Raw genomic sequence first — 27,745 nt, forward strand, 5'->3', positions numbered from 1 at the left:
TTATGGGGATAAAAATTATTTCCAAAAACATACATTTTTCATATTGTTACACACCATCCTCATACCGCCTACACTGAGGTAAACAGATAAGTATAAAATCTGAATAACATTTCCTGAATTTAAATACAAAGATGACCTTATTGACTATTCAAAGAGCAGATAAGAATCTGCATTGATCCCACTTTTACAGTCTTGTCCAGTCCCCCTTAGGAGCCAATGGCTATAGTCTATCTATAAAGAGGATCTAGTCAAGTCAACTGCCTCCATCCATCCATCCATCCATCCATCCATCCATCCATCCACCCATCCATTCTTCCAATAATTCTTTGTATCTACTCTATGCGAGGCACTGTACTGGGTAATAGAGACATCAAGATGTGTAAAACATGATTCCCACCCATCAAGAAGCCCACAGAACAGTAGCAGAAACAGTCAAATAACTACAGTGCAATGTGATGTTATATAACAGGCATGAGCAAAGTTTTATGATAGCCCCTAACTGCCCAGAGGAATGAAAGAAAAGATTCAGAGATGAGATGCTTGAGCTGGAACTTGAAGCAAAATGGGAAATTCCCAGGGAAATGCAGGTTCAGCTCCTAATCCAAAGGATAGAAAATTCTGTTTCTAGTTTAGTGACAGGAAAATTAAAACACAGAAAGAGAACATCTACTGGGGCCTCATATTGACAAGGCAAAACTACAGTACAACTCAGAAATCCAGACTGTTTACCGCTAGACTTCTAGCACCTAAAGACATGGTCCCCATTAATTTTTAATACTCAGAAACAAAACATCTTTCAATGTCTGCCTTATTCTACGCAATGATCTTACCAAGGATATTCAACTCCTCTAAAAAGTCCTTAGACTTAAACTTTTGTGGAAGGAAGTTTAAAAAGCCAAATACATTTCTCACTAATGGAATAAAATACCTGATTTTATATGACTGAACCTTACATTTACTAATTTTGAAACCAACTAATACTGAACAGTTCTTAAGCAAAGGAAAAGAGTTGATTTCAATGTGAAAAAGTTGGGCCTAAGGGACGAAGTTGGTTCTGAGTCACCAGACTCTGTGGGTTTTCATCTAAAAAGTTTTCTTCATTTTTGACTGTGCTAGGGAGTGCATCCTGAGAGATTAAATTACTATCCAAATGTGTTTTTCAAAAAGGGAAAAGAGGGGAAAGGAGGTACTCCAACATGGATTTGCACTGAAGTATCTCCAACATAAGTAAGTGCTCAAGTTGGATGGTCTAAACTCCCAGTGTAACATTTCATAGGTGAAGACTCCTTGAGGTCCCTGCACACCTTTGAGGATATGGACTGCTGCCAATTTCAAGAGGAAAAATGTTAAGGGTGTGCAAGGAGTGAGGAAGGACTGCTGTTTTATGCACAGTTCCTTTCAAAAATGAGGACTACTTCCTACATTTATTAAGAGGTTTTTGTCTTTTTTTGTTTTTTAAATAGAGACAATAAAAACAAGTGTGTGAAGGCACAAAAGGGGAACTTGAAATCCAATTGCAATAATTACTCAGGCAATTGGCCCCTTTCTCTGTAGCATTACAGAAACCTCCTGAGTACTAAAAAGCCTATGCTTTTACAAAAGAGAACTGCCCCATCATTGCATGGTACAAACTGCTTCCTTAGACCTTTCAGGAAATGATCCCCAAGTGTTTTTCACAAACCCTATAGGGCTTCCTACAGTAAAATACAGTGACAGAGATCAAACCTAGAATAACTGCAGAACTGCGGTGATGAGCTGTACTAGTTCCAAATGATTAATTTTCTGCTCCAAATAATGGGACAAAGTATCATCCCACAGACACAGTCAGTTTCACGGTGATGGAGAGTCATGTATGGATCATCTGAGGCACAAGCTGTGATTGGTCTTAAGAAAATAAAAAGTAGAACTGGGTTAAAAACCCACATCTCATGATTTCTGGTCCTTATTCAGCCAAAGCATTGAGCTGCTTCAGGTCTGTATCATACACATTTTGGATCTTTCTCAGGAGTTGCTCTGGGTGCAGCATGATAAGGAAAACCAGATATTTGGCTTGATAACAGTATTCAAGGTATAGGTGCCGCACTCATGGTAAGCTTCTCACCACAGGATATCTGAGAGCTGCTGCCAGAGAGGACTGTGGTCCGCTGATGATGCCTAGAGTTCAGTTTTCAAAATTTTGGGAATAATCTGATCATAGCCTTTCCTTCTTGTTACATTATAGGATAGGAATTTAGAGTATTCAGTCAACAGGCTCTCCCAGTAACAGGTGACGTCTTCCATCTGCAAGTGGTTCATAATAAACTGGCTTCCCCTAGAGACAAGATTAACAAGAACATTTAAAGCAGAGCATTTAATAATACTAATAGCTTACATGTGACTGCTTACCTTGTGGTAAGCACTGTTCAGAATGCTTATGCTTTATATGAATTAACTCTTGATTCTGAGCCAACCCTATAGCCATCCTAGCCACATACATGCACTTAGCAATAAAACTTAATATATTTTTCTTTTAAAAAAATTTTTTTGACAGAGAGAGACACAGCGAGAGAGGAAACACAAGCAGGGGGAGTGGGAGAGGGAGAAGCAGGCTCCCTACGGAGCAGGGAGCCCAATGCGGACCTCGATCCCAGGGCCCTGGGACCATGACCTGAGCCGAAGGCAGACGCTTAACAACTGAGCCATCCAGGTGCCCAAAATTTAATATTTTTTTCGTAAAAAACAAACACATAAGCAGTGAATGCTCAGAAATTCTGTACATGTTTAATTACCTCAAAGATTTCAGTCTACTTCTATAAAGGATGGGCCTGGGATATATGTGAATGTGTGTTTTCCTCCTGGACAGCTTTAATTCTGATTATCTCTGTATAGTGAGGATGAAATCCAGATATCACCATGATAACAACATTCATATACCTTTAGCTGGGGCAAAACGGGGATGAAAAGGAAAAATGAACAGAGCTTACCTTTCAGCAATTTCTTGAGCCACATCATCATTTGCTTTTACAAAATGCAACAACTCCCTAAAATTGAAAGAATTATTAGACTCTAAAATACAGACCAAACTAAGAAAGAAAGACCATATATATACTGGCACAAAAATAGACAAATAGATCAATGGAACAGAATAGAGAACCCAGAAATGGACTCACAACTATATAGTCAACTAATCTTCAACAAAGCAGGAAAGAATATCTAATGGAAAAAAAGACAGTCTCTTCAACAAATGGTGTTGGGAAAACTGGACAGCAACATGCAGAAGAATGAAACTGGACCACTTCCTTACACCAGACACAAAAATAAATTCAAAATGGATGAAAGACTTAAATCTGAGACAGGAATCTATCCAAATCCTAGAGGGGAACACAGGCAGTAACCTCTGACCTTGGCTGTAGCAACAGCCATATTATTAGACATGTCACCAGAGGCAAGGGAAACAAAAGCAAAAATGAACTGTTTTGTCTTTATCAAGATAAAAAGCATCTGCACAGCAAAGGAAACCATTAACAAAAATAAAAGGCAGCCTACGGAATGAGAGAAGATATTTGCAAATGACATATCTGATAAAGGGTTAGTATCCAAAATCTATAAAGAACTTACCAAACTCAACACCCAAAAAACAAATAATCAAATTAAGAAATGGGCAGAAGACACGAATAGACACTTTTCCAAAGAAGACATCCAGATGGCTAACAGACACATGCAAAAATGCTCAACATCACTCATCACCAGGGAAATACAAATCAAACCCATGATAAGATGCCACCTCACACCTGTCAGAATGGGTAAAATTAACAACACAAGAAACACTAGGTATTGGTGAAGATGTGGAGAAAGGGGAACCCTCTTGCATTGCTGGTGGGAATGCAAACTGGTGCAACCACTCTGGAGAACAGTCCGGAGGTTCCTCAAAAAGTTAAAAACAGAACTACCCTATATCTTAGCAATTGCACTACTAGATATTTACCCAAAGGATAAAAAAAATACAGATTCAAAGGGGTACATGCACCCTGATGTTTATAGCAGCCTTATCCACAATAGCCAACCTATGGGGACAGCCCAAATGTCCATCAACTGAAGAATGGATAAAGAAGTCGTGGTATATATACACAATGGAATATTATTCAGCCATCATAAAGAATGAAATCTTGCCATTTATAACAATGTGGATGGAGCTAGACTGTATTATGCTAAGTGAAATAAGTCAGTCGGAGAAAGAAAAACACCATATGATCTCACTCATATGTAGAATTTAAAAAGAAAACAGATGAACATATGGGAAGGGGGGAAAGTAAAAAAGGAGAGAGGGAAAACAAACCATAAGGGACTCTTAATGACAGAGAACAAACAGGGTTGATGGAGGGAGGTGGGTGGGGGATGGGCTAGACAGGTGATGGGTATTAAGGAGGGCACTTGTTGTGATGAGCACCGGGTGTTGTATGTAAGTGAGGAATCACCGAATTCTACTCCAGAAACCAATATTGCACTAAATTTTGTTAATTAATAAAATTTAAATAGATAAAAAAATAAAAATAAAAACAGTTCCTTAAATGTGAAAAGAAAAAAGAAAGAAAGACCATAGACTGAGATCTATGGTTAATCTCTAGATAGGTGGATAATGGATTATTTCTTTTTTAAAGCACAGATATTAGAGTCCTCACAAGACCAAAACAACAACAACAAAAGCCCACACACAGGCTGAAGGCAACCTGTTGTAGATGTGGGACATATGTGAGAAAATAGAGAAATGTTCAATGATACACATCAAATATCAACAATGAAGAAAAATTTCCTTTCTATCTCCTGCTCCTGCCCCCAGAAAAGGGCACTGGGCTTATGTTTCTGGCCCCTTTCCATATCTCTTCTTAGTTTCTATCATGTGAGAAAATCTGCCTCAGCTTCAGTGGGGTCAGTTCTCATGTTGTATCTGAAAGTCCCTTTGACAATATAACAACATCTAATATCCTTATCTTTAGTCTTTGAGAGATAAGAGCTTTTCTACTGTGTATTATCTGAATGTTACATTTTAAACTAGCTTTAGAGCACTTTTTCAAATTAAATCTCACTTACAGCCTAGTTGAATAGTGACATTATATATGCAAACCATGTAAGGAGAAAAAGCTGTCAAGGGAAAGAGTCATGAGTAGTAAATGTCTTAAATGGCTGGGGTCTTAGAGGCAGATTGTGGGAATCATTAGGCACTCTGCTTGGGTGAGAGCCACTCACTGGACATTGGAGAGATCTGTTTTGACTGGGATATAGTGAATCCACGGCTTCAGTTGTGGATAGAAGAATTCCAGCCACTCATCACCAACATGGAAAACAAGTGAACCACACAGGAAGAGGTGTTTGAACCGGAAACTTGCAGCTACACCTCGAAAATTAAACAGATACCTGGGAAAGAAAGAGCAAAATATACCTGATACTATATGTCTGCTGCCACAAATATCTTTTTCTTCTTATTCCCTCCTCTCCTTCTCTCCTTTTATGACCCCTCTCCCCTCCCTTTCTATTTTCAGCTTTCCAGGACACATCCACATATCCCTGTGGGATTCCAGGGGCTACTGACTGTTCCAGGGAATGTCAGGGTGAGGCAGGAAGGAGGATTCTTTCTCCAGACAGAGCTAGATAGGGCCACGAGCTGGGTGCTAGACAGAGATACAAGGCTCAGATGGAGACAGTAGCTTATGCTTTCCTATAAGCTTTCCTGGGCCTAATGTCTCTAATGAGTCATGGCTCCCCAAAATCTTGTTTTTCCCATAAGGTACCCCACCAAAGCCTCTGTTGGTCCCTGTTCCCTCTTCTTCTGAAGTTGGGAGAAGAGAACCAGGCATACATAATCAATCTTCAAAGAAATACCCTCTGAAAAAAAGCCATGTTAGAACATTTTCTTTTCAGCATTTCTTATGCACCCCTGTCTCCAACTAGAGTTGCTTCTACCTTATACTTCCCACTGTGCAGTGTAATCAGTATTCACCTCTCTGAATCCCCCTACTTCCTCCTCCTGACCTGGTTTTACCTGTTCACCTAATCCTTAGTCCTAGCATTGAATTATAATATTTTAGTTACATATACTTTATTCATTTTGAAACATAAACCCTTCTTTACCTGATAAATACTTCATCTAACTTCAGCTCTTGGCTGGATGGGGTGTGGAGAGAGGGAGTCCCACCACTTTGCTTACTAGCAGCAAGGTCTATGGAGGCAGGGACCATTATTGTCTCTGCAATTCCCGCAGAACTCAGGCGAGAGCCTCGTGCACACAGCATGGTCTCGGTAAACAACAACCAAATGAATGAACAGGACTTTCATAAACCCCAGCGGGGCCCTAGTATTGAAGTTCTGCCCCAAAGTGAAGCTATTCTGAATGCAACAGGGAAGCCAAGAGTCAGGAATCCTGGAAGCCTTACTTGTATTTGCAGTGATCCACAAGATGGACATCCTTAGCAGCTGGCTTCCCCAAAGTATCCTTTAAGCGAAAAGGAAGCTGTTAGTATTGAGAGTGGTAGTATTTATTGAAGACCACTGTGCAGCAAGCATTACTGAGCATTCCATAAACATGACCTCATTTCAGTGTCCTGAATAAATCCATTCAGAGATGTTATCTCATTTTATAGATGAAGAAGCCATGACCTTGAAAAGTTGGGAGACTTGTTCAGGGGCATGTGGGCCTAAGGAGAAGAGCAAGGACCTGTCTGATTTTAGAGTTTAAGCTCCCAGGGCCATGTGGATCCTTCTCTGAACTTAGAGGTCCTAACCTACAGCATGTTTCACTCTGTGTAAATTATACATAGAGGATGTTACAGGTGGTGGCTGGTGGGCTTAGAGGTGTAACCCACACACAGATTCTGTTGGGGATGCAAAGTATTTAAAAATAAAAATTCAAACCATTGCCAACATTCACAGGTGGTAAGATATTTCTTACAAAAATCCAGATTTCCAAGTTTTCTTATAAAGAAAAAGGAAGGTCTGGTAAACTCGGCTTCTATTCCCTTGGCAGAAATGACCGGACATTTAGTGCTCTTTCTTGCTCATGCCTGTGGCCCCCAGGGGCATTTCAGTTTGAGACCCCCATCTATATTCCAGCTACCCTGCCAGATGGTAAACGTCTTAATGAGGGAAATAAGTCTGGTTTGCTTTCGTAGCTTCCCACAGTATAGGCTGTGCTGAATGGATACATTTTTCATATTTTTATTTTTCAACAAAGTTTCTTAGACTTTTGCTCCTGTTCGATTAAAACTATCAAAATAATGCATCTCAGGTACGCTTAGTTTTCCCACAAGAAGTCTAAAACTTTTTTTCTTATCATCCTCATGTGGTATATGGAAATTTCAAAAGAGGATATTTAGGCCTTAAAGTTCTTTGAATATGGCAAGAAGTCACACAGTTAAGAAGACAGAGATGAACCCCAACCTGAAGGAGCCAGTCACTGCTCACTTCACCTTATAGTTCACCTCTCTGAATCCCCCACTTCCTCCTCCCTACCTGGTTTTACCTGTTCACCTAATCCTTAGTCCTGGCATTCAATTATAATATTTCAGTTACATGTTTTATTCATTTTGAAACATAAATCCTTATTTTCAAACAAATGAAGATGCCTGGACCCCATCCCCAGAGACTCTGATTCATTTGATTCATTTTTTTTAAAGCTCTCTGATTGGATTGTATAGTCAGAGTTAAGAACCACTGGTTTAAACCAGGGGTTGGCAAATTACAGCCCATAGGCCAAATCTGGACCACTGCTTGTTTTTGTATACAACCCACAAACTAAGAATATTTTAGGTTTCAAATGCTTGAAAAATATCCAAAGAAGAATATTTATGACATGTGGAAATTACATGAAATTCAAATTTCTGTGCCATAAATAAAGTTTTATTAGGACACAGCCTGGCTCATTCATTTACATATTGTCTGTGACTGCTTTCCCCTGTGATGGCAGCTGAGCAACTACAACAAGACCATACAATCCACAAAGCCTAAAATATTTACCATTTGGCCCTTTCCATAAAAAGTTGGTGTCCTCTGGTTTAAACCTTCAAAGTGGTAAAAAATACTACTCATAATACGGCCCAGAAAACCAACATGAGTTTGAAAAAGAGTAATTTACATATATGCTAATACTAGTTTGTGGAACTTTCTCTACATCCATCTACCACTGACAGGAAACTTAATCTGGAATTCTACCCAGGTGGCAATGTTTTTTGAATGCGAACGTGCACTGCTATGGTTCTAGTCAGATGATTGGTGATTACTTTCATAGATTTCCAGGCCTGGTTTTTGGTGTATTCTGCGTCAACAAGTTTTGGATTTTTCCGAGATAGAAGAATGAGAGGGTCTCGTTCTGGACTTGTCCTAGAAAAGAAACATGTGACATAAGACAATGTGTCCCACACCATAATACTGTTCCCAATATCTGAAAGGTAAGCAGTGCAATGACCATACACAGAGACGTATAACTTATTGGTTATTTTCACAGCAGAGGAGGGGCTTACTGGGCCCTGAGGCATACAGGTGTTCCCGGCTGTTCCCTACTCTACCCTGCAGGGATGGGGAATATTGGGCCCTTTTGTGCTTGCATCTAATCTTTAAGATTATGTTTCTCTGGGCACTACAGACATATCCCAAGGAATGAGTGCCCTTTTAGCAGAGTTCATGTAGCCTCTATAATCATTAGTACTCACAGCTCTGTGACTAGGTAATCACCCCTCCCCAAAATAGCTACATGACCTTTGTTGTCTGTGTTCTGTACAGTCCAGCACAATATTTAAATTAAAAAGAAAGCTAAAGGGCTTAAAAACCTGAAGATTATATGTAGAAAAAGTCCAAGTTATGGTTCAAGTAGCAGATGGTCTTGACATTTGAGGGGTCCTAGACTCCCTGTGGCCTGCTCTCTAGAAAAGTGCCCATATCCCCATATAATTTAGAGGAAGTCCTAGAACTCTTCAAGTCCACACACAGGTCCCAAGTTAAGAAGCTGTGATCTCCAGATCTGAGAATCAGAGAAGTTGGTAAGGACCAGTAAGCAGTGGCTGCTGGGCCTGTCTGCATTCTCAAGTTCACGGCCCAAGTAAATAGAAGGTGTGATCTCCGACAAGAACTGACCAGGAAAACGACTAAACCCTTCTCCCTGTTCTGTTCATCTGTACAGCAAATATTCATCATGTATCTGCATGCTAGGTACTGTTCTTGGCACCGGGGATGTAGGTCTGAGCAACATGGAGAGAGAGGGTCCTTGCCCAACATTTCCCTCTCCCTCCTCTTCTTCTTCTTCCCTGCTTCCCTTTCCATTTCCACCAGTCTCAGTCTGTGCTTTCCACCACTATTTGGCAGCCACATGGCCTCATGAAAAAGGCAGTCAGGATATCTGGTAATGGATGCTGCTCTGCCATTAACTAGCAGTGACTAGCAGAGAGCCAGGTCAGAAGCTCCCTGTAGAAAACTATAATCTTTTAGGCAAGAGGACAAGTCAGGTGTTCTCTTCAATATATATTCAATGCCTAACACACTCAAGGCACTCTGTTAATACCTGTTGAATGACTAGATGAATGAATTTTACTTCTTTCAATTTCAGTTCAATTAAGAGTGATTTGGGCAAGGGGCGCCTGGGTGGCTCAGTCAGTTAAGCATCTGACTCTTGATTTCGGCTCAGGTCATGATCTCAGGGTTGTGAGATCAAGCCCTGAGTCAGGCTCCAGGCTGGGCATGAAGCCTTAAGATTCTCTCTCTCTCCTCCCCTGCTCACACGTATGCGCTCTCTTCAAAAAAAAGAGTGATTTGGGCAAATAATTTGAGTTCTTCTCTAGTCTAAAATTCTATGATTCTACATTTACTTCTTAGTTATCCTAGCTTTCTCCTTGAACTACAGTTCTTCACACCCTCAAAATTATTTGTATCTTACAAATATCTTCGTAAATTATCAGAAAATATAGTCACCTTGATCCTCGGAAATATGCTGTAGAATTTTTCTTTTTCCATGGCCACTGTGCTGCTGACCTAAAATTAGATTTCAGTTAGTTTCTATGTTTTTCTCTGAACTATATGAGGATGTGTTTTAACCAGTTCTGAAGATTAGCTCAGAACTTCACATTTTTAAATAACTCTGACCCAGGCTCTCAAAAGAAAAAGCCCTCAATGACATTATATTCCCTTTTGTTGTTACTTCACTTCTTTGGAGGTGCTGGCCAATAATATCTACAATCCATTGCTCCACTAATGAGTTAACAACACCGAAAGAAAAGTTCCCAGGGTACCTACGTGGCTCAGTCAGTTAAGCATCTGACTCTTGATTTCAGCTCGGGTCATGATCTCAGGGTCCTGAGACTGAGCCCCACATCAGGCTCCTCATTCAGCAGGGAGTTGGCTTGAGATTCTCTCTCCCTCTGTCCCTTCCCCTGCTTAGGCACGTGCACATACACTCTCTCTCTAAATAAATAAATAAAATCTAAAAAAAAAAAATTCCCAAGTTCTAAATGACATGTGTAGAGCTGTTAAATGCAATACAATGAGGATTTCTTCTCTACTTTAACTAGAGTGCTGCTACTGATAAATTTAATAGGCAAAGAGAACTGCAGAAAATATCAGAAATTGAATTAAAGGTAAGAAAACAAATCACTCCTTGACTTCATTTTTTGGATGCACAGGCAGTATCACCAGAAATTTGTCTGATGTTGCAAAGCATCCTGATATTCTTGAGACTGTACTAAGTGCTCCGTCAAAGTCCCTGAAACTCAGGTCTCAGTACACATTACCATGACCATCTTTCCTTGCTGAAACTGCTAGCTCACAGATGCATCATTCTTAACTTCCTTCGTAGGAAACCTGCACAGAAGTTGCACAGTGTCTTCCTCTGAAAAAGGAGGGGAAGGGCTGAACTGGAGTTAATGAGGGATTGGGGGGCTGTTTACCATAATGGAGAGACTTAGGATATAAACTTGTTAAGTAGAGATACTTTTAGATACATAAATGTCACATTACTCATTTTCTCTCAGCTGAGAGCATTGCTCATTTTCCTGGCCTATCTTATAGCTCTTTCTTGCTGGACCATCTTTACTGGATTCTCCAATCCAAGGCCAGAACTATCTATCACTGTGCTCCATATGCCCTCCCACCAAAAAAGAAACACCATAACCCTGGGTTGTTTTTGTTTTATGAGATTTTTTTTAGTGGAAAAAATGATATATCCTCATTATAGAAAATTCTAATGGAAAAGCATAAAGTAAAAGTAGAAAAAAATCATCTGGAACCTTCCCAATCCCACTTTTAGCAATTTAACGTTTCTGTGAAGAATTTCCTTCCAGTCATTTCTCCGTATCAGTAGTTCTCTGCTGGTGGTGATTTTGCCCCTTTCTCCCAGAAGACATTTGGCCATGACTATAGACATTTTTGAATGTCACTACTGGGGGACTGCTACTGGCATTTAGTGACATTAAGACCAAGGATGCTAAATATCCTGCAATGCCCGGGGAAGCCCCCTACAACAAAGAATGATCCAGCCCGAAATTCAGTACTACCAATATTGAGAAACCTTGCTCTATATAACAGAGATCATATATATATATATATATATATATATATATATATATATATACACACACACATACTCATTCTCACAAACTCTTGAAGTGGGTTTTATTATCCTTACTTTATAGTTGAGGTTCTCGAGAGGCTAAGCACAGCTTAGAGTCACACAGCTAATAAGAGCCAGAGTTTGAACCCAGAGTCCCTTTACTTTGCACTCATGCACAATATTCCATTTTACAGCCATGTCATAATTCACTTCATTACTTATTCATGGGCTTTTAAGAAGTTTCCAACTTTCTGCTTTAAGAAACAACACTGTAGTGAACATCTTTGTGTACACATCTTTACATACTTGTCTAATTAACTCTTTGGCATAAATTCTAGAAGTGAAATGGCTGGGTCAAAGACATACACATTTTATATTTTGATATACATTGCCAAACTACCTAACAAAAAAGTATCAATTTACACTGAAATTTTGAGTATAAATGTCCTCAGTCCCTGGGAAAGCTGCATTTAATATACACAGACTTGTACCATCTCTGTTTTCCCTCGCCCTCTTTCTTTCTATCCACCTACCTACCCCTCAAAAGACCTATGTTAGGACTTTTTTTCCCAGGCAAGTGTTAAAAGTGGCACCCTGGTGCTGAGTCAGACCTCTTTTATAACCACCCCGTGACAGTAGAGACAGAAATCTTTAAATCTACAGAAACACTTAATTCTTCTACAGAGTGAAAAGTAAGTCAATGGGGACAAACTCCCAAAACATTAGAAAAATAGAAAAAGAGTAGGCAGGCATCAATGCAGATAAACAAGCAGATTATTAAAGTTTCAAATTAAGAAATGAAATCACATGGCTAGAACTTCTGAATGGAAGGCTCTAAAAAATAAAACTGTAATTCTATGATCATATACTTTTTTTTAAAGATTTTATTTATTTATTTATTTGAGAGAGACAGTGGGGGTGGGGGGAGGGGCAAAGGGAGAGGGAGAAGCAGACTCCCCACTGAGCAGGGAGCCCAACTCAGGGCTTGGTTCTAGGACCCAGAGATCATGACCTGAGCTGAAGGCAGTTGCTTAACTGACTGAGCCATCCAGGTGCCCCATAAATAAATTCAACTGAAGAATAAGAGGGGAAGATACCAAAAGAAAAATATGTTCTTATAAGCTTAGATTTTAAAAGATAATCTATGTCCCTAAAAATTGCTTAGTAGTTTACAAGGTGGGAGGGGCACAGTAACTACACAGTGGAGGAATTGGCAACACCTTGACCAGGTGATCAAAATAAACAGCTCTAAAGAGGCGTGGATGGATGCAAATCACTTAGGTAAGTATTCGGGCCAGGGATGCGTGAGTTGAATCTAATCATGAAAAACAGACAAAACCAAATTGAAGAACATTCTATAAAATGCACAGCCTGCATTCTTCAAAATGTCCATGTTATGAAAGAGAAAGACAGACTAAGGAGCTGTTCCCGATCACAGGAGACTAAACAGACATGACCGCTAAATGCAACACACGAGCCTGGATTGTATCATGTACTGGAGGCAGAATGTGCCATATAGGACATTATTGGCATAATTAAATGTTGTACCAATATTGTTTCCTGAATTTGATCATTGCAGCATGGTTATAAAAGAGAATACCCTTGCTCTTAGGAAATACACACTAACATATTAAGATGTACAGGGTCATAAGGTGTGCAACATACTCTCAAATAGTCTAGAAAAAAAGAAATTGTGCACGTATTACATATGTGGCCTAGAAGTCTATTACAGAAAATAATGAGGTAAATTATTATCCCCACAATGGAATATCATGCAACTGATAAAAATAATGAGGTAGTTTCATATGTACTGACATGGAAAGATTTCTAAGACACACTAACAAGTCAGTGGGAAAGTTGCTGATGTTAGACATACATTTTTATGAGCATGTATAGGTTTCATAATCAGAAAAACAGCTTGTTTTTGAGGATTTAAGAAACAAAGTAGGGGGTGCCTGGGTGGCTCAGTCAGTTGAGCATCCAATTCTTGATTTTGGTTCGAGTCATGATCTCAGGGTTGTGACACTGATCCCCTTGTCAGGCTCCACACTCAGCACAAAACCTGCTTAAGATTCTCTCCCTCTCCTTCTGCTGCTCCCCCCACCCCCTGCCCCCAGCTCACACTCTCTCTCTTCTAAAAACAAAACAAAGTAGATGTATAGCAGGTCAAAAAAGAGCTGTAAAAAGAAGGAAGAATGTGAAAAGAGCATTTGCAATTACCTGAAAAAAAAAAAAAGGATTAGATAATTAAGGCCAAGAATAACTTAAAGAAAAACTGGTTAAAGACCTTTTTATTTAGGGGCGCCTGGGTGGCTCAGTTGTTAAATGTCTGCCTTCTGCTCAGGTATTGATCACTGGGTCCTGGGATCGAGCCCCGCATTGGGCTCCCTGCTCAGCGGGAAGCCTGCTTCTCCCTCTCCCTCTGCCCCTGCTTGTGTTCCCTCTCTCACTGTGTCTGTCAAATAAATAAATAAAATCTTAAAAAAAAAAGTTAAGACCTTTTTATTTTTCCCTTTTAAACTTATGTTCAAAACCAAAAGCTACATAGGAAATGATGGTCTCAATGTCTGGAGAGCATAGGTAAGGTTAACTGGTAGTGTGGACGCCTGGACTTCAGGCCTAAATTGGTTCCTGACCTTAACCAAGTCACTCAATTTCTCTGGGCCTTCCTTCCCTCATCCCTGAAATAAAGAATTGAAAAGGACAATTTCCAGTCCTAGTTCAATGAAATATGAGACCGAGGTATCTTAAAAAATAATTTTTGGGGCTCCTGGGTGGCTCAGTCGACTAACCGTCTGACTTTGGCTCAGGTCATGATCTCAGGGTCCTGGGATCAAGGCCCCCTGCATTGAGCTCCGTGCTCAGAGGGGAGGCTGCTTGTCCCGCTCCCTCCCTCTCTGCTCCTCCCCCCAGCTCATGCGCTTGCTCTCTTTCTCTCTCTCTCTCTCTAATAAATAAAATCTTAAAAAAAAGAATTTTCAAAATAACACCTACTGGATAATAGACTCATTCTTTACCTGGCAGCTCCAACTGCCACTAAGGACTGCAGCCCTACCTGTTTCTCCAGGAAAGGGACATTCTTTTCACCCCCATTGAATCTCCAGCCACATGTGGTACAGGTGACAGATATTTGTGGAAATAAAGTTGAATTAAATTTTTGCTTTCCCATTACCTGAGACCTATAAAGACCATATTTCTAGAAGTATGCTAATTAGGTACCAATGTTGATTGAATCATTAATGTGAAATGTAGCCAGGTAATAAATACCTACAGCTTGGATGACCTGGACAATCTAAATTCTGAAATGATAGCAGATCAGTCAACTGGCGCAGGCACGTCTCCGTTGTGAATCAGGAGGATCCGGAATAAGCTTGTAATTGAGATATCTCTGGGACATTTATGCCCTCCTCATCCCCACCTGGAGGACTTAGCTCTAAATTATAAAGTGCATTTACGTTCCTCCAAGTCATTCTCTATTCTCCACAACATGGTCATTCATTTTTTTCTAATTATAAAAGGAATTCACTCTTATTTGGAGAATCTTAAAAATACAGAAAAATTTAAAGAAGAAAAGAAAGGGCCCCAATAATCCTTTCCACAGAGGCACTGCTGATACTTTAGGGTAGGTTCTTCTGCTCTTTTCTTGTGGATATATAAGTATTTTATACACATACAAAATTGCTTAAGCTGTAAGCAGTTTTTCTTTTGTTTTTAACTTAAAAGTTAGTCATTTTAAAGTAAATAATTATGTATACCCTACTGTTTATTTCAGGAAGACCCACAAAGAAGGACAAAGAAAACCTCTCTAAAGGACCTACCTTACCAGATCTTCTCTGAAGAGGTCCCACCGTCCAAGACCTGTAGGATAAATTGGCCAAACAGCAGGTCCCCCTTCCCAAAATGTCCAAGCAGGATACATGATATCATGGTACTCTGATGTCTTCAACAGAAACAGAAGGGTTGTTCAAAATCAGTCTCAGAACAGAGAGAGAAGAAGCAAACTACTGTCATGCCACAGGATCTGGACAGAGGTCTTGCTCTAGTGTTAACATTGCCACACATCTGTTTTCCCTTGTCTGCAGTCTACACTCTAGACATTAAAAGGGAAAAATGACCATGGGTTAAAATTCATGGGCTCACTGAATCCCAGAATTTGAAATCTCATTAAAAGTCAACTTTTCCAGTTACCCAAAGTTCTGTTTTTCTAGAGGACATTATTACACTGTTAGGGTTTTTAGTTTAAGGAACTCTCTCATCTTTTAACTGCTATTACACTTATTGTATATACTGTCTTACCAGTTCCAGATTATTTCCTAAATGGGTCTTTTGAGAGCAAGAATCACAGTGCAATGGTTAAGAGCGTGGGCTCTTGAAACAGATCATCTGAGTTTGAATGCTGATTCTACTTCTTTACAACTCCAGACAAGTTACTTAATTTTTCTATGCCTCAGTTTCCTTATCTTTATGATGCGAGAAATAATAATACCAATAATGTTATCTATCTAATGGGTTTGTTTTGAATATTAAATGAGTTAGTACATGTGAAAAGCTTAGACCAGTGCTTGGTACATGGTAAGTACTCAATAAGTGTTAATTAGTATTACCTAATACTGTGGTATTGTGGAGCTCACACCAGTTGGTCAGTAAATTCTTGGTTATTTGTTGGTCAGGACCAGAAGTGCTGATGGGCAGGACGGGGGAAAGGGATATCATCCTACATCTTTTGAAAAAAGTTTAAAACCATTTGTTCCAAAAAAAAAAAAAAGAAAAAAAAACCATTTGTTCCCCTTTTTATGGTTACTTCTATTAAAATTCTGGCCACTGACAGACCTCTAACTCTTTGGTTTCTTCACTGGAATTACACATGCAATATGCTGTTCACCTTTTCTCAAATCCTTTTAAAAAATGGTACGTGATTCATCAAGCAGCTCAGGCATAACAGCTGCTCAAGAGAAGCTGAACAATTCCTATAAAGATGAAAGACTAAAATCCCTCTCTAGGGACTAGGAGTCACTGGTTTTAAAAAAGAAAGAAAAGAAAAGTAAAGATGAAAAGAAAGTATACTGATGGTCATACTTTACCATCCACCAAAACAACAAATAAATAACAAACATAAAGTCCTTACTGACGTACATGGGAGCCTCTATCTGTTCTTCTGGGAGGGTTTTAGGATAAACAGCGAGACCAAGCACTTTTGATAAATGAGGCTAAACCATGGGAAACACAACACCAATGTGGCCTCAGCCCACTTGCAACACAGGAAATAAGTCTAGAGAGAAAGTAAACTGTGATAAAGAAAAAGTATGGATATAAGGTCCCTCTTTGGAGAAACCAAATCAGAGATGGTGTTCCTTTTCTCAAAGTCCATAGGGTTTTCCTAAATCCACTCTTCCCCCATAGAATCTTCTATCTATTCTCTTCAAGGCCTCCCCCTAAATGTGTTCATGCCTCATCTCTAGGGAACTAAGGCCCATCCCTGCCAATAAATATTTGCAAGAACCTGAGCACTGAGAAGATATTAACTGTCCCAAGTTCTCCAAGTCCACAGGTGTGAGCTAGTACTCCTATTCCTCCATAACTAGACCCAAAGATCACTCTCTCACATATCCCTCTTGGATATCCCAGGCCTACCCCCTCAACACACTGTTTAGGCACAAACTGTGTGGAGTTATCTACCACCTTCAGTTTCACTGTTAGCTATGCTGAGCCCCTACGATAGACTGACAGATAGGACAGATAGGACTATATATATAGGAGCTCAACAAATATTTTTTGAACGAAGGTGTTTCCTAACTCCAAGCCCATGAGCTATCTTGAGCCACTTTATCCCATGCTCCGTAGGATCTCTGAACCTTGCCTTCAGTGGCTCTTCAGGCCTCCATCATTCCCTACCCTTCATCCCTAGCCCTATAGACACTTTCACATTACCCATCTCCTCAGTCTTATTGCTCAGCCACTGTGAAGCTAAGAAGGACACAGACCAATTCCTGGAATCCAGGTCTCATCCTCACCATTACCCATCAGACTCTGTCACAGGACAGTCATCTCCTACTCATACTCTAGAGGACCACCCTCCATCTCCCCACACAGTTCTTCCCACACTTACCTTACTGAAGGAGAAGACTGGAATGGCCGGCTCCATCCACTTAGGAACCTGAGGATAATCTCGCACATTGATCACCATTTCCATGTCTGGAAGCCGCCCGATAACTTCCAAAATGAAGTGTTCAACACCACTACACCTGCCAACCAGAAATACCACAAATTCACCAGACTAGTGTCTGCCATAGGACAAAACAGGGTCCCATTCCCACTTTGAAAGCCAGTGTTCAGATCATCAGCCTACTGCAAAGTTTCCTGAAAGCAATGCTTCTAAAAAGACTTTTCTATTCTTTTATATTGTGCAGGTTATCTTTCCTAGCTAACCTCCTCCAGCTTGCAACACTTAATGAAATTTTCCAACTAGGTCATAAGTTTGGAGGATGTATTATTGCTACTCCTACCACCTCTTCTCTATCTATTCCTAGTTTTTTTTCTTAATTTCCCCTTTTGTTTAACTAGTAAGCAAGATACAAATTTTGATAAGAACTGGAGAAAGCTAATTTTCTAATTGTGTCCCTTGGGCTTTGCTTCTCACAAAGATTTTTTTTCTTTCCACCAAAATTAAGTCTCATAATTTAGGAAGAAAGATAGGAAAACTTTTATTGCCTTCAACTTGAGTACAGAACACTATCAAAATCAGTTTTGCAAGTCAGAAAAGGAGTGTTATGTACACAATTATGTTTATACTATACTGGGGTCTATTAAGTATTCAGTGATAGTATTATGTCTAAAAAAACAACGTGTATATCTTTTTTTTAAAAGGTTTTATTTATTTATTTGACAGAGAGAGACACAGCGAGAGAGGAAACACAAGCAGGGGAAGTGGGAGAGGGAGAAGCAGGCTTCCCGCTGAGCAGGGAGCCCGATGCGGGGCTCGATCCCAGGACCCTGGGATCATGATCTGAGCCGAAGGCAGATGCTTAACAACTGAGCCACCCAGGCGCCCCAACAACATGTATACCTTAATTAAAGACACTTTATTGCTAAAAAATGCTAACAAGGGGTGCCTGGGTGGCTCAGTCGTTAAGTGTCTGCCTTCCGCTCAGGTCATGATCTCAGGGTCCTGGGATGGAGCCCCGCATTGGGCTCCCTGCTCAGCGCAAAGCCTGCTTCTCCCTCTCCCACTCCCCCTGCTTGTGTTCCCTCTCTCGCTGTCTCTCTCTCTGTCAAATGAATAAAATAAAATCTTAAATAAATAAATAAATAAAAATGCTAACAATCATCTGAGCTTTCAGTGAGCTGTAATCACTGATCACAGATCACCATAACAAATATAGTAATAATACTAAAATTTGAAATATTGAACGAATCACCAAAATGTGATACAGAGACATGAAGTAAACAAATGCTGTTAGAAAAATGGCACCAATAGACTTGTTTGACGCAGGGTTGCCACAAACCTTCACTTTGTAAAAAAAAAGAAAAAATGCAGTATCTGCAAGATGCAATAAAAGTGAGGCAACAATAGAACAAGGTATGCCTGTATAGCTTTCTGATTAGCCTCTCCAGGTATCCTCAGAGGACTTCTGGAAAGAGAGGATACACTGACAGCTTAGCTCTTCTGCCCCATTCTTTGAGGTCCTGACCAGCACTAGCCTGGGGGCAGCATTCCAGGGTTCAACCAAAGTTTTCCAGCAGCATAGAAATGACTGATTTAAAATACTGACTTATATATGGGGAGGTTACTGCAAAAAATATCAGTGATTCATAAACAAAAGAAAAGATGCTCAACCATATTAAAGAAATGTCCCAAAAGCCAAACTTGTAAAAAGAGAGAAAAAATGGTGGTTGCCAGAGGGGGGAGAGGATAGATGGTGCTTAAAGGTACAAACTTACAAGTAGTAAATAAGCCCTAGAGATCTCATGCACAGTATAGTGAACAAAATACCTAGTAATAATTTTTTTAAATTTTTTATTGTTATGTTAATCACCATACATTACATCATTAGTTTGTGATGTAGTGTTCCATGATTCATTGTTTGTGCATAACACCCAGTGCTCCACGCAGAACGTGCCCTCTTGAATACCCATCACCAGGCTAACCCATTCCCCCACCCTCCTCCCCTCTAGAACCCTCAGTTTGTTTTTCAGAGTCCATCGTCTCTCATGGTTCGTCTCCCCCTCCGACTTACTCCCCTTCATTCTTCCCCTCCTGCTATCTTCTTCTTTTTCTTTTTTCTTAACATATGTTGCATTATTTGTTTCAGAGGTACAGATCTGTGATTCAACAGTCTTGCACAATTCACAGTGCTCACCATAGCACATACCCTCCCCAATGTCTATCACCCAGGCACCCCATCCCTCCCACCCCCCACCACTCCAGCAACCCTCAGTTTGTTTGCTGAGATTAAGAATTCCTCATATCAGTGAGGTCATATGATACATGTCTTTCTCTGATTGACTTATTTCACTCAGCATAACACCCTCCAGTTCCATCCACGTCGTTGCAAATGGCAAGATCTCATTCCTTTTGATGGCTGCATAATATTCCATTGTGTATATATACCACATCTTCTTTATCCATTCATCTGTCGATGGAGATCTTGGCTCTTTCCACAGTTTGGCTATTGTGGACATTGCTGCTATAAACATTGGGGTGCACGTACCCCTTTGGATCCCTACATTTGTATCTTTGGGGTAAATACCCAGTAGTGCAATTGCTGGATCATATGGTAGCTCTATTTTCACCTAGTAATAAATTTAACCAATGAGGTAGAGGACCTGTTCTGAAAACTGTACTTGATGGAAGAAATTTAAGATGATACAAATAAATGGAAAGACATAGCATACTCATGGATTGGCAGAATTAATACTGATAAAATGTCCATGCTCCTGAAAGCAATCTATACATTCAATGCTTCTATCAAAACACCAATTGCATTTTCCACAGAACTAGCACAAATAATCCTAAAATTTGTATGGAACCACAAACGACTCTGGATGGCCAGAGCAATCTTGAGAAAGAAGAACATAGCTGGAGGTATCATAATTCCAGGTTTTGAACTATACTACAAAGCAATAATAATCAAAATAGTATGGCATTGACACAAAAATGGACACATAGATCACTAGAACAGAATAGAGAGTCCAGAAATAAACCCACAATTGTATGGTTAATTAATCTATGATAGAGGAGGCAAGAGTATACAATGGAGAAAAAATACCTTCTTCAATAAATGGTGTTGGGAAACCTGGACAGCTACGTGCAAAAGAATGAAACTGGACCACTTTCTTATACCATATACAAAAACAAACTCAAATGCATTAAAGACCTAAGTACAAGGCTTGAAACCATAAAACTCCTAAAAGAAAACAGGCAGTAAACTCTTGGATGTTAGTCTTAGCAATATCTTTTTAGAACTGTCTCTTCAGGCAAGGGCAACAAAAGCAAAAATAAACAATTGAGACTACATCAAACTAAAAAGCTTTTGTACACTGAAGGAAACAACAAAACAAAAAGACAACATACTAAATGGAAGAAGATATTTGCAAATGATATATCTGGTAAAGGGTAAATAAAGAACTAATATAATTCAATACCAAAAAACAATCCAATGAAAAAATGGGCAGAGGACATGAATAAACATATTCCAAAGAAGATGTACAGATGGCCAACAGACACGTGAAAAAATATTCAGCATCACTAATCATCAGGGAAATGCAAATCAAAACCATAATGAGACATCATCACCTCACACCAGTCAGAATGGCTATTATGAAAAAGACAAGAAATAACAAATGTTGGCAAGGATGTGAAGAGAAGAGAACCCTCGTGCACTATTGCTGGGAATGCAAATTGGTGCAGCCACTGTGGAAAACAGTATGGAGGTGCCTCAAAAAAATTAAAAATAGAAATACCTTATGATTTGGTAATTCTGCTTTTAGGGGGTATTTATCCAAAGAAAACAAAAATACTAATTTGAAAAGATATATACACCCCTATGTTTACTGCAGCATTATTTACAATAGTCCACATATGGAAACAACCTAAGTGCCCATCAATAGATAAATGGATAAAGATGTGTGTGTGTGTGTATATATATATATATATATAAAATATACCATACAGATATTATTATTAGATAACATAATAGAATATTAATCAGCCGTAAGAAAGAATGAGATCTCGGCATTTGTGACAACATGGATGGACCCAGAGGGTATTATGCTAAGTGAAATAAGTCAGACAGAGAAAGACAAATACCATGCACCAAAAAGACTTAATAAATAAATAAATCCATATGATTTCACTTATATGTGGAACCTATAAGTGAGAACCTATAAACCTATAAACAAACGAATAAACAAAACGCAGAAACAGACCCATAAATACAGAGAACAAACTGACGGCTGCCAAAGCGAAAGGGGGTGAGAGGATGGGGCAAAATGGATGAAGGAGAATGAGAGATACGGGCTTCCAATTATGGAATGAATAAGTCATGACGATAAAAAGGACAGCATAGGGAATACAGTCAATGGTACTATAATAGTGTTGTACGGTTAAAGACAGTAACTACACTTGTGGTGAGCACAGCAAAGTATACAGAGTTGTCCAGAATTACTATGTTGTACACCTGAAACTAAGTTTAATGTTGTGTGTCACGACGCTTCAATAAAAAGAAGTCATAGGGAATATACTCAATAATGCTATAATCACTTTGTATGGTGATAGGTGCTAACTACACGTATCAGGGTGAGCATTTTGTAATGCATATACATGCTTAATCACTATGTTGTACACTTGAAACTAATATAATATTGTATATTAACTATACTTCAATTAAGAATAAATTAATTTTAAAAAGATAATGAACATCAAGAAACTTACCAAGTTGTATACTTTAAGTGTGCGCAGTTTATGTCAGCCATACCTCACTAAAGTTATTATTTTAAAAATACCATTATTCTCCATCTTTGAAATGACATGTCTCCAGTCATTTAATTAGATGGTGCTCTGGTTCCTCAGCAAAATCTCTCAGCTCATTCTTTAACTGCTGAATTTACATTTTACTTTGTTCAGAATAAAATTTTCTAAATGCCATACAGGCTTCTCCCACTGGATGAATTAAAAGTATCTAGACCTAGAAAGATACTGTTTTGGCTAGATGGGAATCTGAGATATTATTCAACTGTATCCATTTCATTAAGGACACTGGTTCTGAATATTTCATTTTGTTTCTTTTTTGCTCAACTCTGTTTCCTTAGTTGTGTACGTAGTTGAGATAGGGAACTTTCCATGCGTTAGAGATATAGACTATTTTATTGTCAATGAAAGGTCCTGTGCTTCCTTAAGAACATTTCTAAGAGCTCATGATTCTGACCAAAATGTTATGAGGTCTGGAATGAGAGGTATGTGCCTTTCAGAAACTTTGAAAGTATTTAATTTCATCTGGAAATTGTTTGGCTAACTATTAAACATTAGGTAAACTATCAAAGTCTAACAATGTCTATACTCCTATTTTCTTTTTCATTTGTAGAAATTAGAAATTCCTCTACACTCATAATCTATAAAGTTTCTATTAGTATCCCAAATAATGAAACAAATGTCTGTTTAAAATACCTCAATAGGGGCACCTAGGTGGCTCAGTTGGTTAAGCGTCTGCCTTTGGCTCAGGTCATGATCTCAGGGTCCTGGGATCAAGCCCCTCGACAGGATTCCCTGCTCAGCAGGAAGTCTGCTTCTCCCTCTCCCTCTGCCCCTCCCCACACTCATGCTCACGTGCTCTCTCATTCTCAAATAAATAAAATCTTAAAAAATAAAAATAAAATACCTCAATAATTTTGCTCACTACCACCTTATTTGCCCCGACACTTGATAACAAAAATGTAATTGTGATTACTTCAAGGTAGTAGGATATTAAGTGATCTTTATTTTCTTTTTTGTTGTTGTTTTTATGTATTTTTGACAATGAAAATGTACTAACTTGTAATAAAGTTGTTATTAAGAAAAATTCCTTATGTCCATATGGATGGATGTTACTTGCAATACTGCTCATTTACTTTAAGATTTTATTTATTTGAGAGAGAGAGAGCACAAGCAGGAGGGGGGGAGAGGGAGAGGAAGAAGCAGACTCCCCACTGAGGGGGGAAGCCTGACCCAGGGCTCGAGGCCAGGACCCTGGGATCATGACCTGAGCTGAAGGCAGTTAACTGACTGAGCCACCCAGGTGTCCCTCAATTACTTTACTTTTAATGACAGAATAGAGATTGTTTAGAAAGAAGATCTTAGGCAGGGGAATACCATGGCCTCTGAATTTTGTACTTCATAATTTTATAAAGATTTGAGTTAAAAAAAAAAAAGACCCCTAAAAGGGAAGTTTCTCGTTTGTTGTATAAATATATAATGCTACCTAAACCCAACTTCCAGGCTCAGTCCATGACCCTCCCTAATCACCCCAAGCCCTCAGCCCACTGATATGTTACCTCAACTTTCACATCTGAATTCCTGGCTAGTGTAGCCTGCGTAATCTGCAGCCCCAGTTACTCTTGTCTTTCAGCCACCCTTCTTCAAATATTCAGTATCTAGAACAATACTTGACCCATGATAAACACTCAATGTTTCTCCTCCTTGAGCCCAGCTCACTCCTACCAGGTCTCAATCAGTTTGTGCCCTGCAGCTTCTATATCTGGGGAAAGATGAGGGCAGAGCCATAGCCAGTACAACCAGTGATGTGCCCAAGCCTCAAGAAGAAAGAGGAGACAGACTTTAATATAGGAGAAAGGGGGGCAGGAGTTGGCAAGGAAAATCCCCAGGTAAGAAGAGCTTGTCACTATTTTCTAGCCCCTCTGAAATGTGAGGAGAGATTCACCTGTGGGTCCCTTTAATTAAAAAGAACAGTATCAAGTAAGCCCATATATAAGAAGATCGGAAGATATATCTACCTCATAATTCTTACCTTGAAGGGAACATGCAGTCATTCTCTCGGTATAATCTGTTCTTAATGATCTGATAGTGGGTCCCTAGTTTCCGTCTGACTACCTCCGCCATCATCTTCCTGGAGATGCCTCCTCGGAAAGGAGTCAGATCCTCTTCTATGACCCTGGGAAAGAATGTGAATCGTCAAGGAAAGCAGGTCAAGAAAGTGGTACCATTCCACCTACTTCCTATCTGTGGGTTTAGATTTAGTATTAGAAGACACAGTAAACCAGAGAAAGAATAAAGGGCAGAAATGAGTTTCCCCCAGAAGCACACAGGTAATCTAAACCCAAACGACAAAGCCACAAAGAGGAAAAAGCAAGTCAATTTCTCTTCTTCCTCTCTCCATCTGGATTGCCCCTCCTCTGCTTGATGCACATTCCTGCTTTGATACACAACACCCATGTCCTCCCACTGACCTCCCCTTCTCTGATTCCCACAGAAGGTATGATCTATGCCTTAGAGTCTGACACTGTCTGATGTCCTTGGTCTCAGACTGACTCCCTTGTTCTGGTCTGTCTGGTCCCCACTCACCTCACATATTCTCACAGCCTGACAGCAGTAACCAGAAATTACACTATTTTGTATCCCTTTTAAAGTTCAGTATATAGTTTTCAACAAGTACCAAAAGCATTAGGTGAATTTTTTGAGGAGTCATAGAATAACACAATGAGGAACTAAAGGACCCTGTTATTTAGCTGATGAGGAATCTGAGACCCAGAGAAGTTAAGTGACTTGCCACAGCGATAATTAGTGGGAGTTCTGCAGATCCTAGAACCCACGGCTGCTTTCAAAGTAACCTTTCTACCACACTACCCTCTCAGCCATAATTTGCAACTTTAAAAATAACCAACAAGAAATTATGATTAGGTTCATTTATAAATATGTTCATTCCCCTGACAATATTTACTGAGTACTTACTCAGTAAGCCAGCACCAGGGATGCAACACTGATTAAGACATAGGCCTTGACCTCAAGAAGCTTTCAGTCCAGTGGGGAACACAGATAACTATGTGTAGCTAACTCCAAGGAGTAAGTAGCCTTGCTGAGACCACCTGGGCCTCTCCTATCCTAGTAGATTTTTGTTCCCTAGAAAGAGAAAACCTACTGCAGGAACCTTGTCTTTTATCAAGGCATGCTTGGCACTCTGATCACTGTAACCCAGGTCTCTTGGGGATTTTAGGGGACTTCTTGTGACAAGCACGAAACTCTCAAAGACACATCAAAGAAAAGAACTCACCCATGGTAGCAGCTGCAATTTTGACTTGAACATGGTTCATAATTCTCCAAAGACCTGTTAATTTGGTCAATAAATACTTTCCATTTTGAACCTTCAAGAAGTAAATGAGAGTTAACAAAATACCCTGGGCATTCTCATTTGCTAGCAGCAAGCATGCAGAACCAACAGAAGGCCAAAACTTTTAGACACCCCTTCCCATTCCACTGGTGGAAACGAAATGCCAGGAAGGAGTCATTCTGTAACTCTCCAGCACTCATGTCAAGTCTGCTCTTCTACTCGGGCTGTCAGGTGTCCGAGAAATTGGAAAATGTCCAAGCCTGGCACTCAGAAAGCTATGAATAAACTGGTGACAAATATGCTCATCTTTTACTAATCAAAGTGAACCCTATAAAGAGGATCAGTTAAAAGCCACAAACTTTAATTCTCCCTTCATCTCTCTGGCAATTCATTAAGAACCACACACACGCACGCACACGAATTATCCCCCAGTGTGTTTTAGGGAGGAGCAGTGTAACCAAGCGCAGGCGACACCCGCTGTGGGTGAACACAATTCCCTCTCTTCCCCACTATCCCAATCCTGAAAGTCGGATTACTCTCCAGGGTCCTGGGCAGTAAAAGCAGCGCCAGGCAACCAGACGCTCTCACTCTCCGCTCCAAGGCTCCCCCGTGCCCTCTGGCCAGCTTTGCGCTCCAGCGGCCACAGCATCAGCTGGCCGCCCGCCGCACTGGGAAACCAAGGGGGGCGGGAGAGCGCTTGCGGACCGGACCCGACCCGGAGCCCCAGCGGCAGGCTCTGCCCTGCCCGGAGCCCACCTGACTCCTTCTGGCGGCCCGGCACTGGGGGCAGTAATAGCAACAGCAGCCACAGCCGGAGCTGCGGGATCACCCACCGCTCCATCGCCCGCAACCCACTGCGGAGTCCCAGCTGCCGCGCCGGCGGAAGCGCAGCCCCGCACAAAGATGGCCGTGGGCGCCGCACCACGTGGGCGGAGGGCCGCCCCGCACAGAGATGGCCGCGCGCCACTCCGCCTCCCCGCCCCCAAGCGCCGGCAGGCGGCTGAGTTTCTCCGGGAGGGCGGTGCCGGGATGTCAGCCGAGGGTCGGGCCCGCAGAGCGTGGCGAATCTCGCTCGTTGGTGTGGAACCTAACTGTAGAGTTAGCTGCTTCATGTCGCCAGGTGTAGTGAAAGGTTCAAAATGCATCTCTCTGTCTCTCTCTGTCTCTCAGAAAATTGAAGCCCAGGAGAGAATGAATAAAAGGCATCCCCTGGGAAAATATGTCTGATAATGGTAATTCCTTACACTCTGTAGCATATTTAAAACACCTTAAACTCTGCGGCCAGAAAACTGAAGTTGGAACAACGTAGGCTAGAAGTTGTTTGCACATCAGACTGCTTCTTATTAAATAGTATAGATTTGGTGAGTACCTGAATATATACAGCACTGTAAGAACCCAAGAGGTGTGGGGCGCCTGGGTGGCTCAGTCGGTTAAGGGTCTGCCTTCGGCTCAGGTCATGATCCCAGGGTCCTGGGATCCAGCCCCGCATCTGGCTCCCTGCTCTGTGGGAAGCCTGATTCTCCCTCTCCTACTCCCCCTGCTTGTGTTCCCTCTCTCGCTGTGTTTCTGTCAAATAAATAAATAAAATCTTAAAACAAATAAAAACAAAAACCAAGAGGTGGAAAATAATATAGCACAAATCTCTTTATAATAGGATTTTATAACAATTGAGGTGAATTAGACATGGGAAAAACCTGTGGGGTAACATTATACTGGACAGTATAGGTTTATAGCTATACATAGGTATATATAGTAATCATACAAGTATTTACTCACTGTCTAAAATGTGCAAGGTAACCTCCTAGGCTCTGTGGAAATATATGAAAGTACGAGATGAGATCTGTGTCCTCGAGTTTGGAACTAGTGA

The 27,745-nt window shown here is 40.4% G+C and overlaps 1 protein-coding gene across 2 annotated transcripts; it reads right to left on the minus strand.

Moving 5' to 3' along the window:
- Positions 1-26,758, minus strand: POGLUT1 (protein O-glucosyltransferase 1). 2 transcript variants are annotated; one of them, XR_004819638.1, is made up of 12 exons: positions 26,635-26,758; positions 25,822-25,912; positions 24,562-24,705; positions 17,670-17,805; positions 15,382-15,503; positions 9,931-9,990; positions 8,250-8,349; positions 6,408-6,466; positions 5,224-5,391; positions 2,964-3,020; positions 2,769-2,860; positions 2,186-2,311 (listed from the first exon to the last, which is right to left on the minus strand). XR_004819638.1 is itself a non-coding variant. In XM_027587260.2 (11 exons), exons 1-11 carry the CDS (start codon positions 26,717-26,719, stop codon positions 2,155-2,157), a joined length of 1,179 nt encoding a protein of 392 aa, XP_027443061.1. In that variant the 3' UTR covers positions 1-2,154. The 2 variants fall into 2 exon arrangements, 1 of the variants encoding a protein (XP_027443061.1); XM_027587260.2 differs by lacking the exon at positions 2,769-2,860 and having other exon boundaries at positions 1-2,311; positions 26,635-26,719.
- Positions 26,759-27,745: the final 987 nt, after the last annotated feature.

This window comes from Zalophus californianus, chromosome 1 (assembly GCF_009762305.2).
Source record: "Zalophus californianus isolate mZalCal1 chromosome 1, mZalCal1.pri.v2, whole genome shotgun sequence".
Taxonomy (NCBI): Eukaryota; Metazoa; Chordata; class Mammalia; order Carnivora; family Otariidae; genus Zalophus; species Zalophus californianus.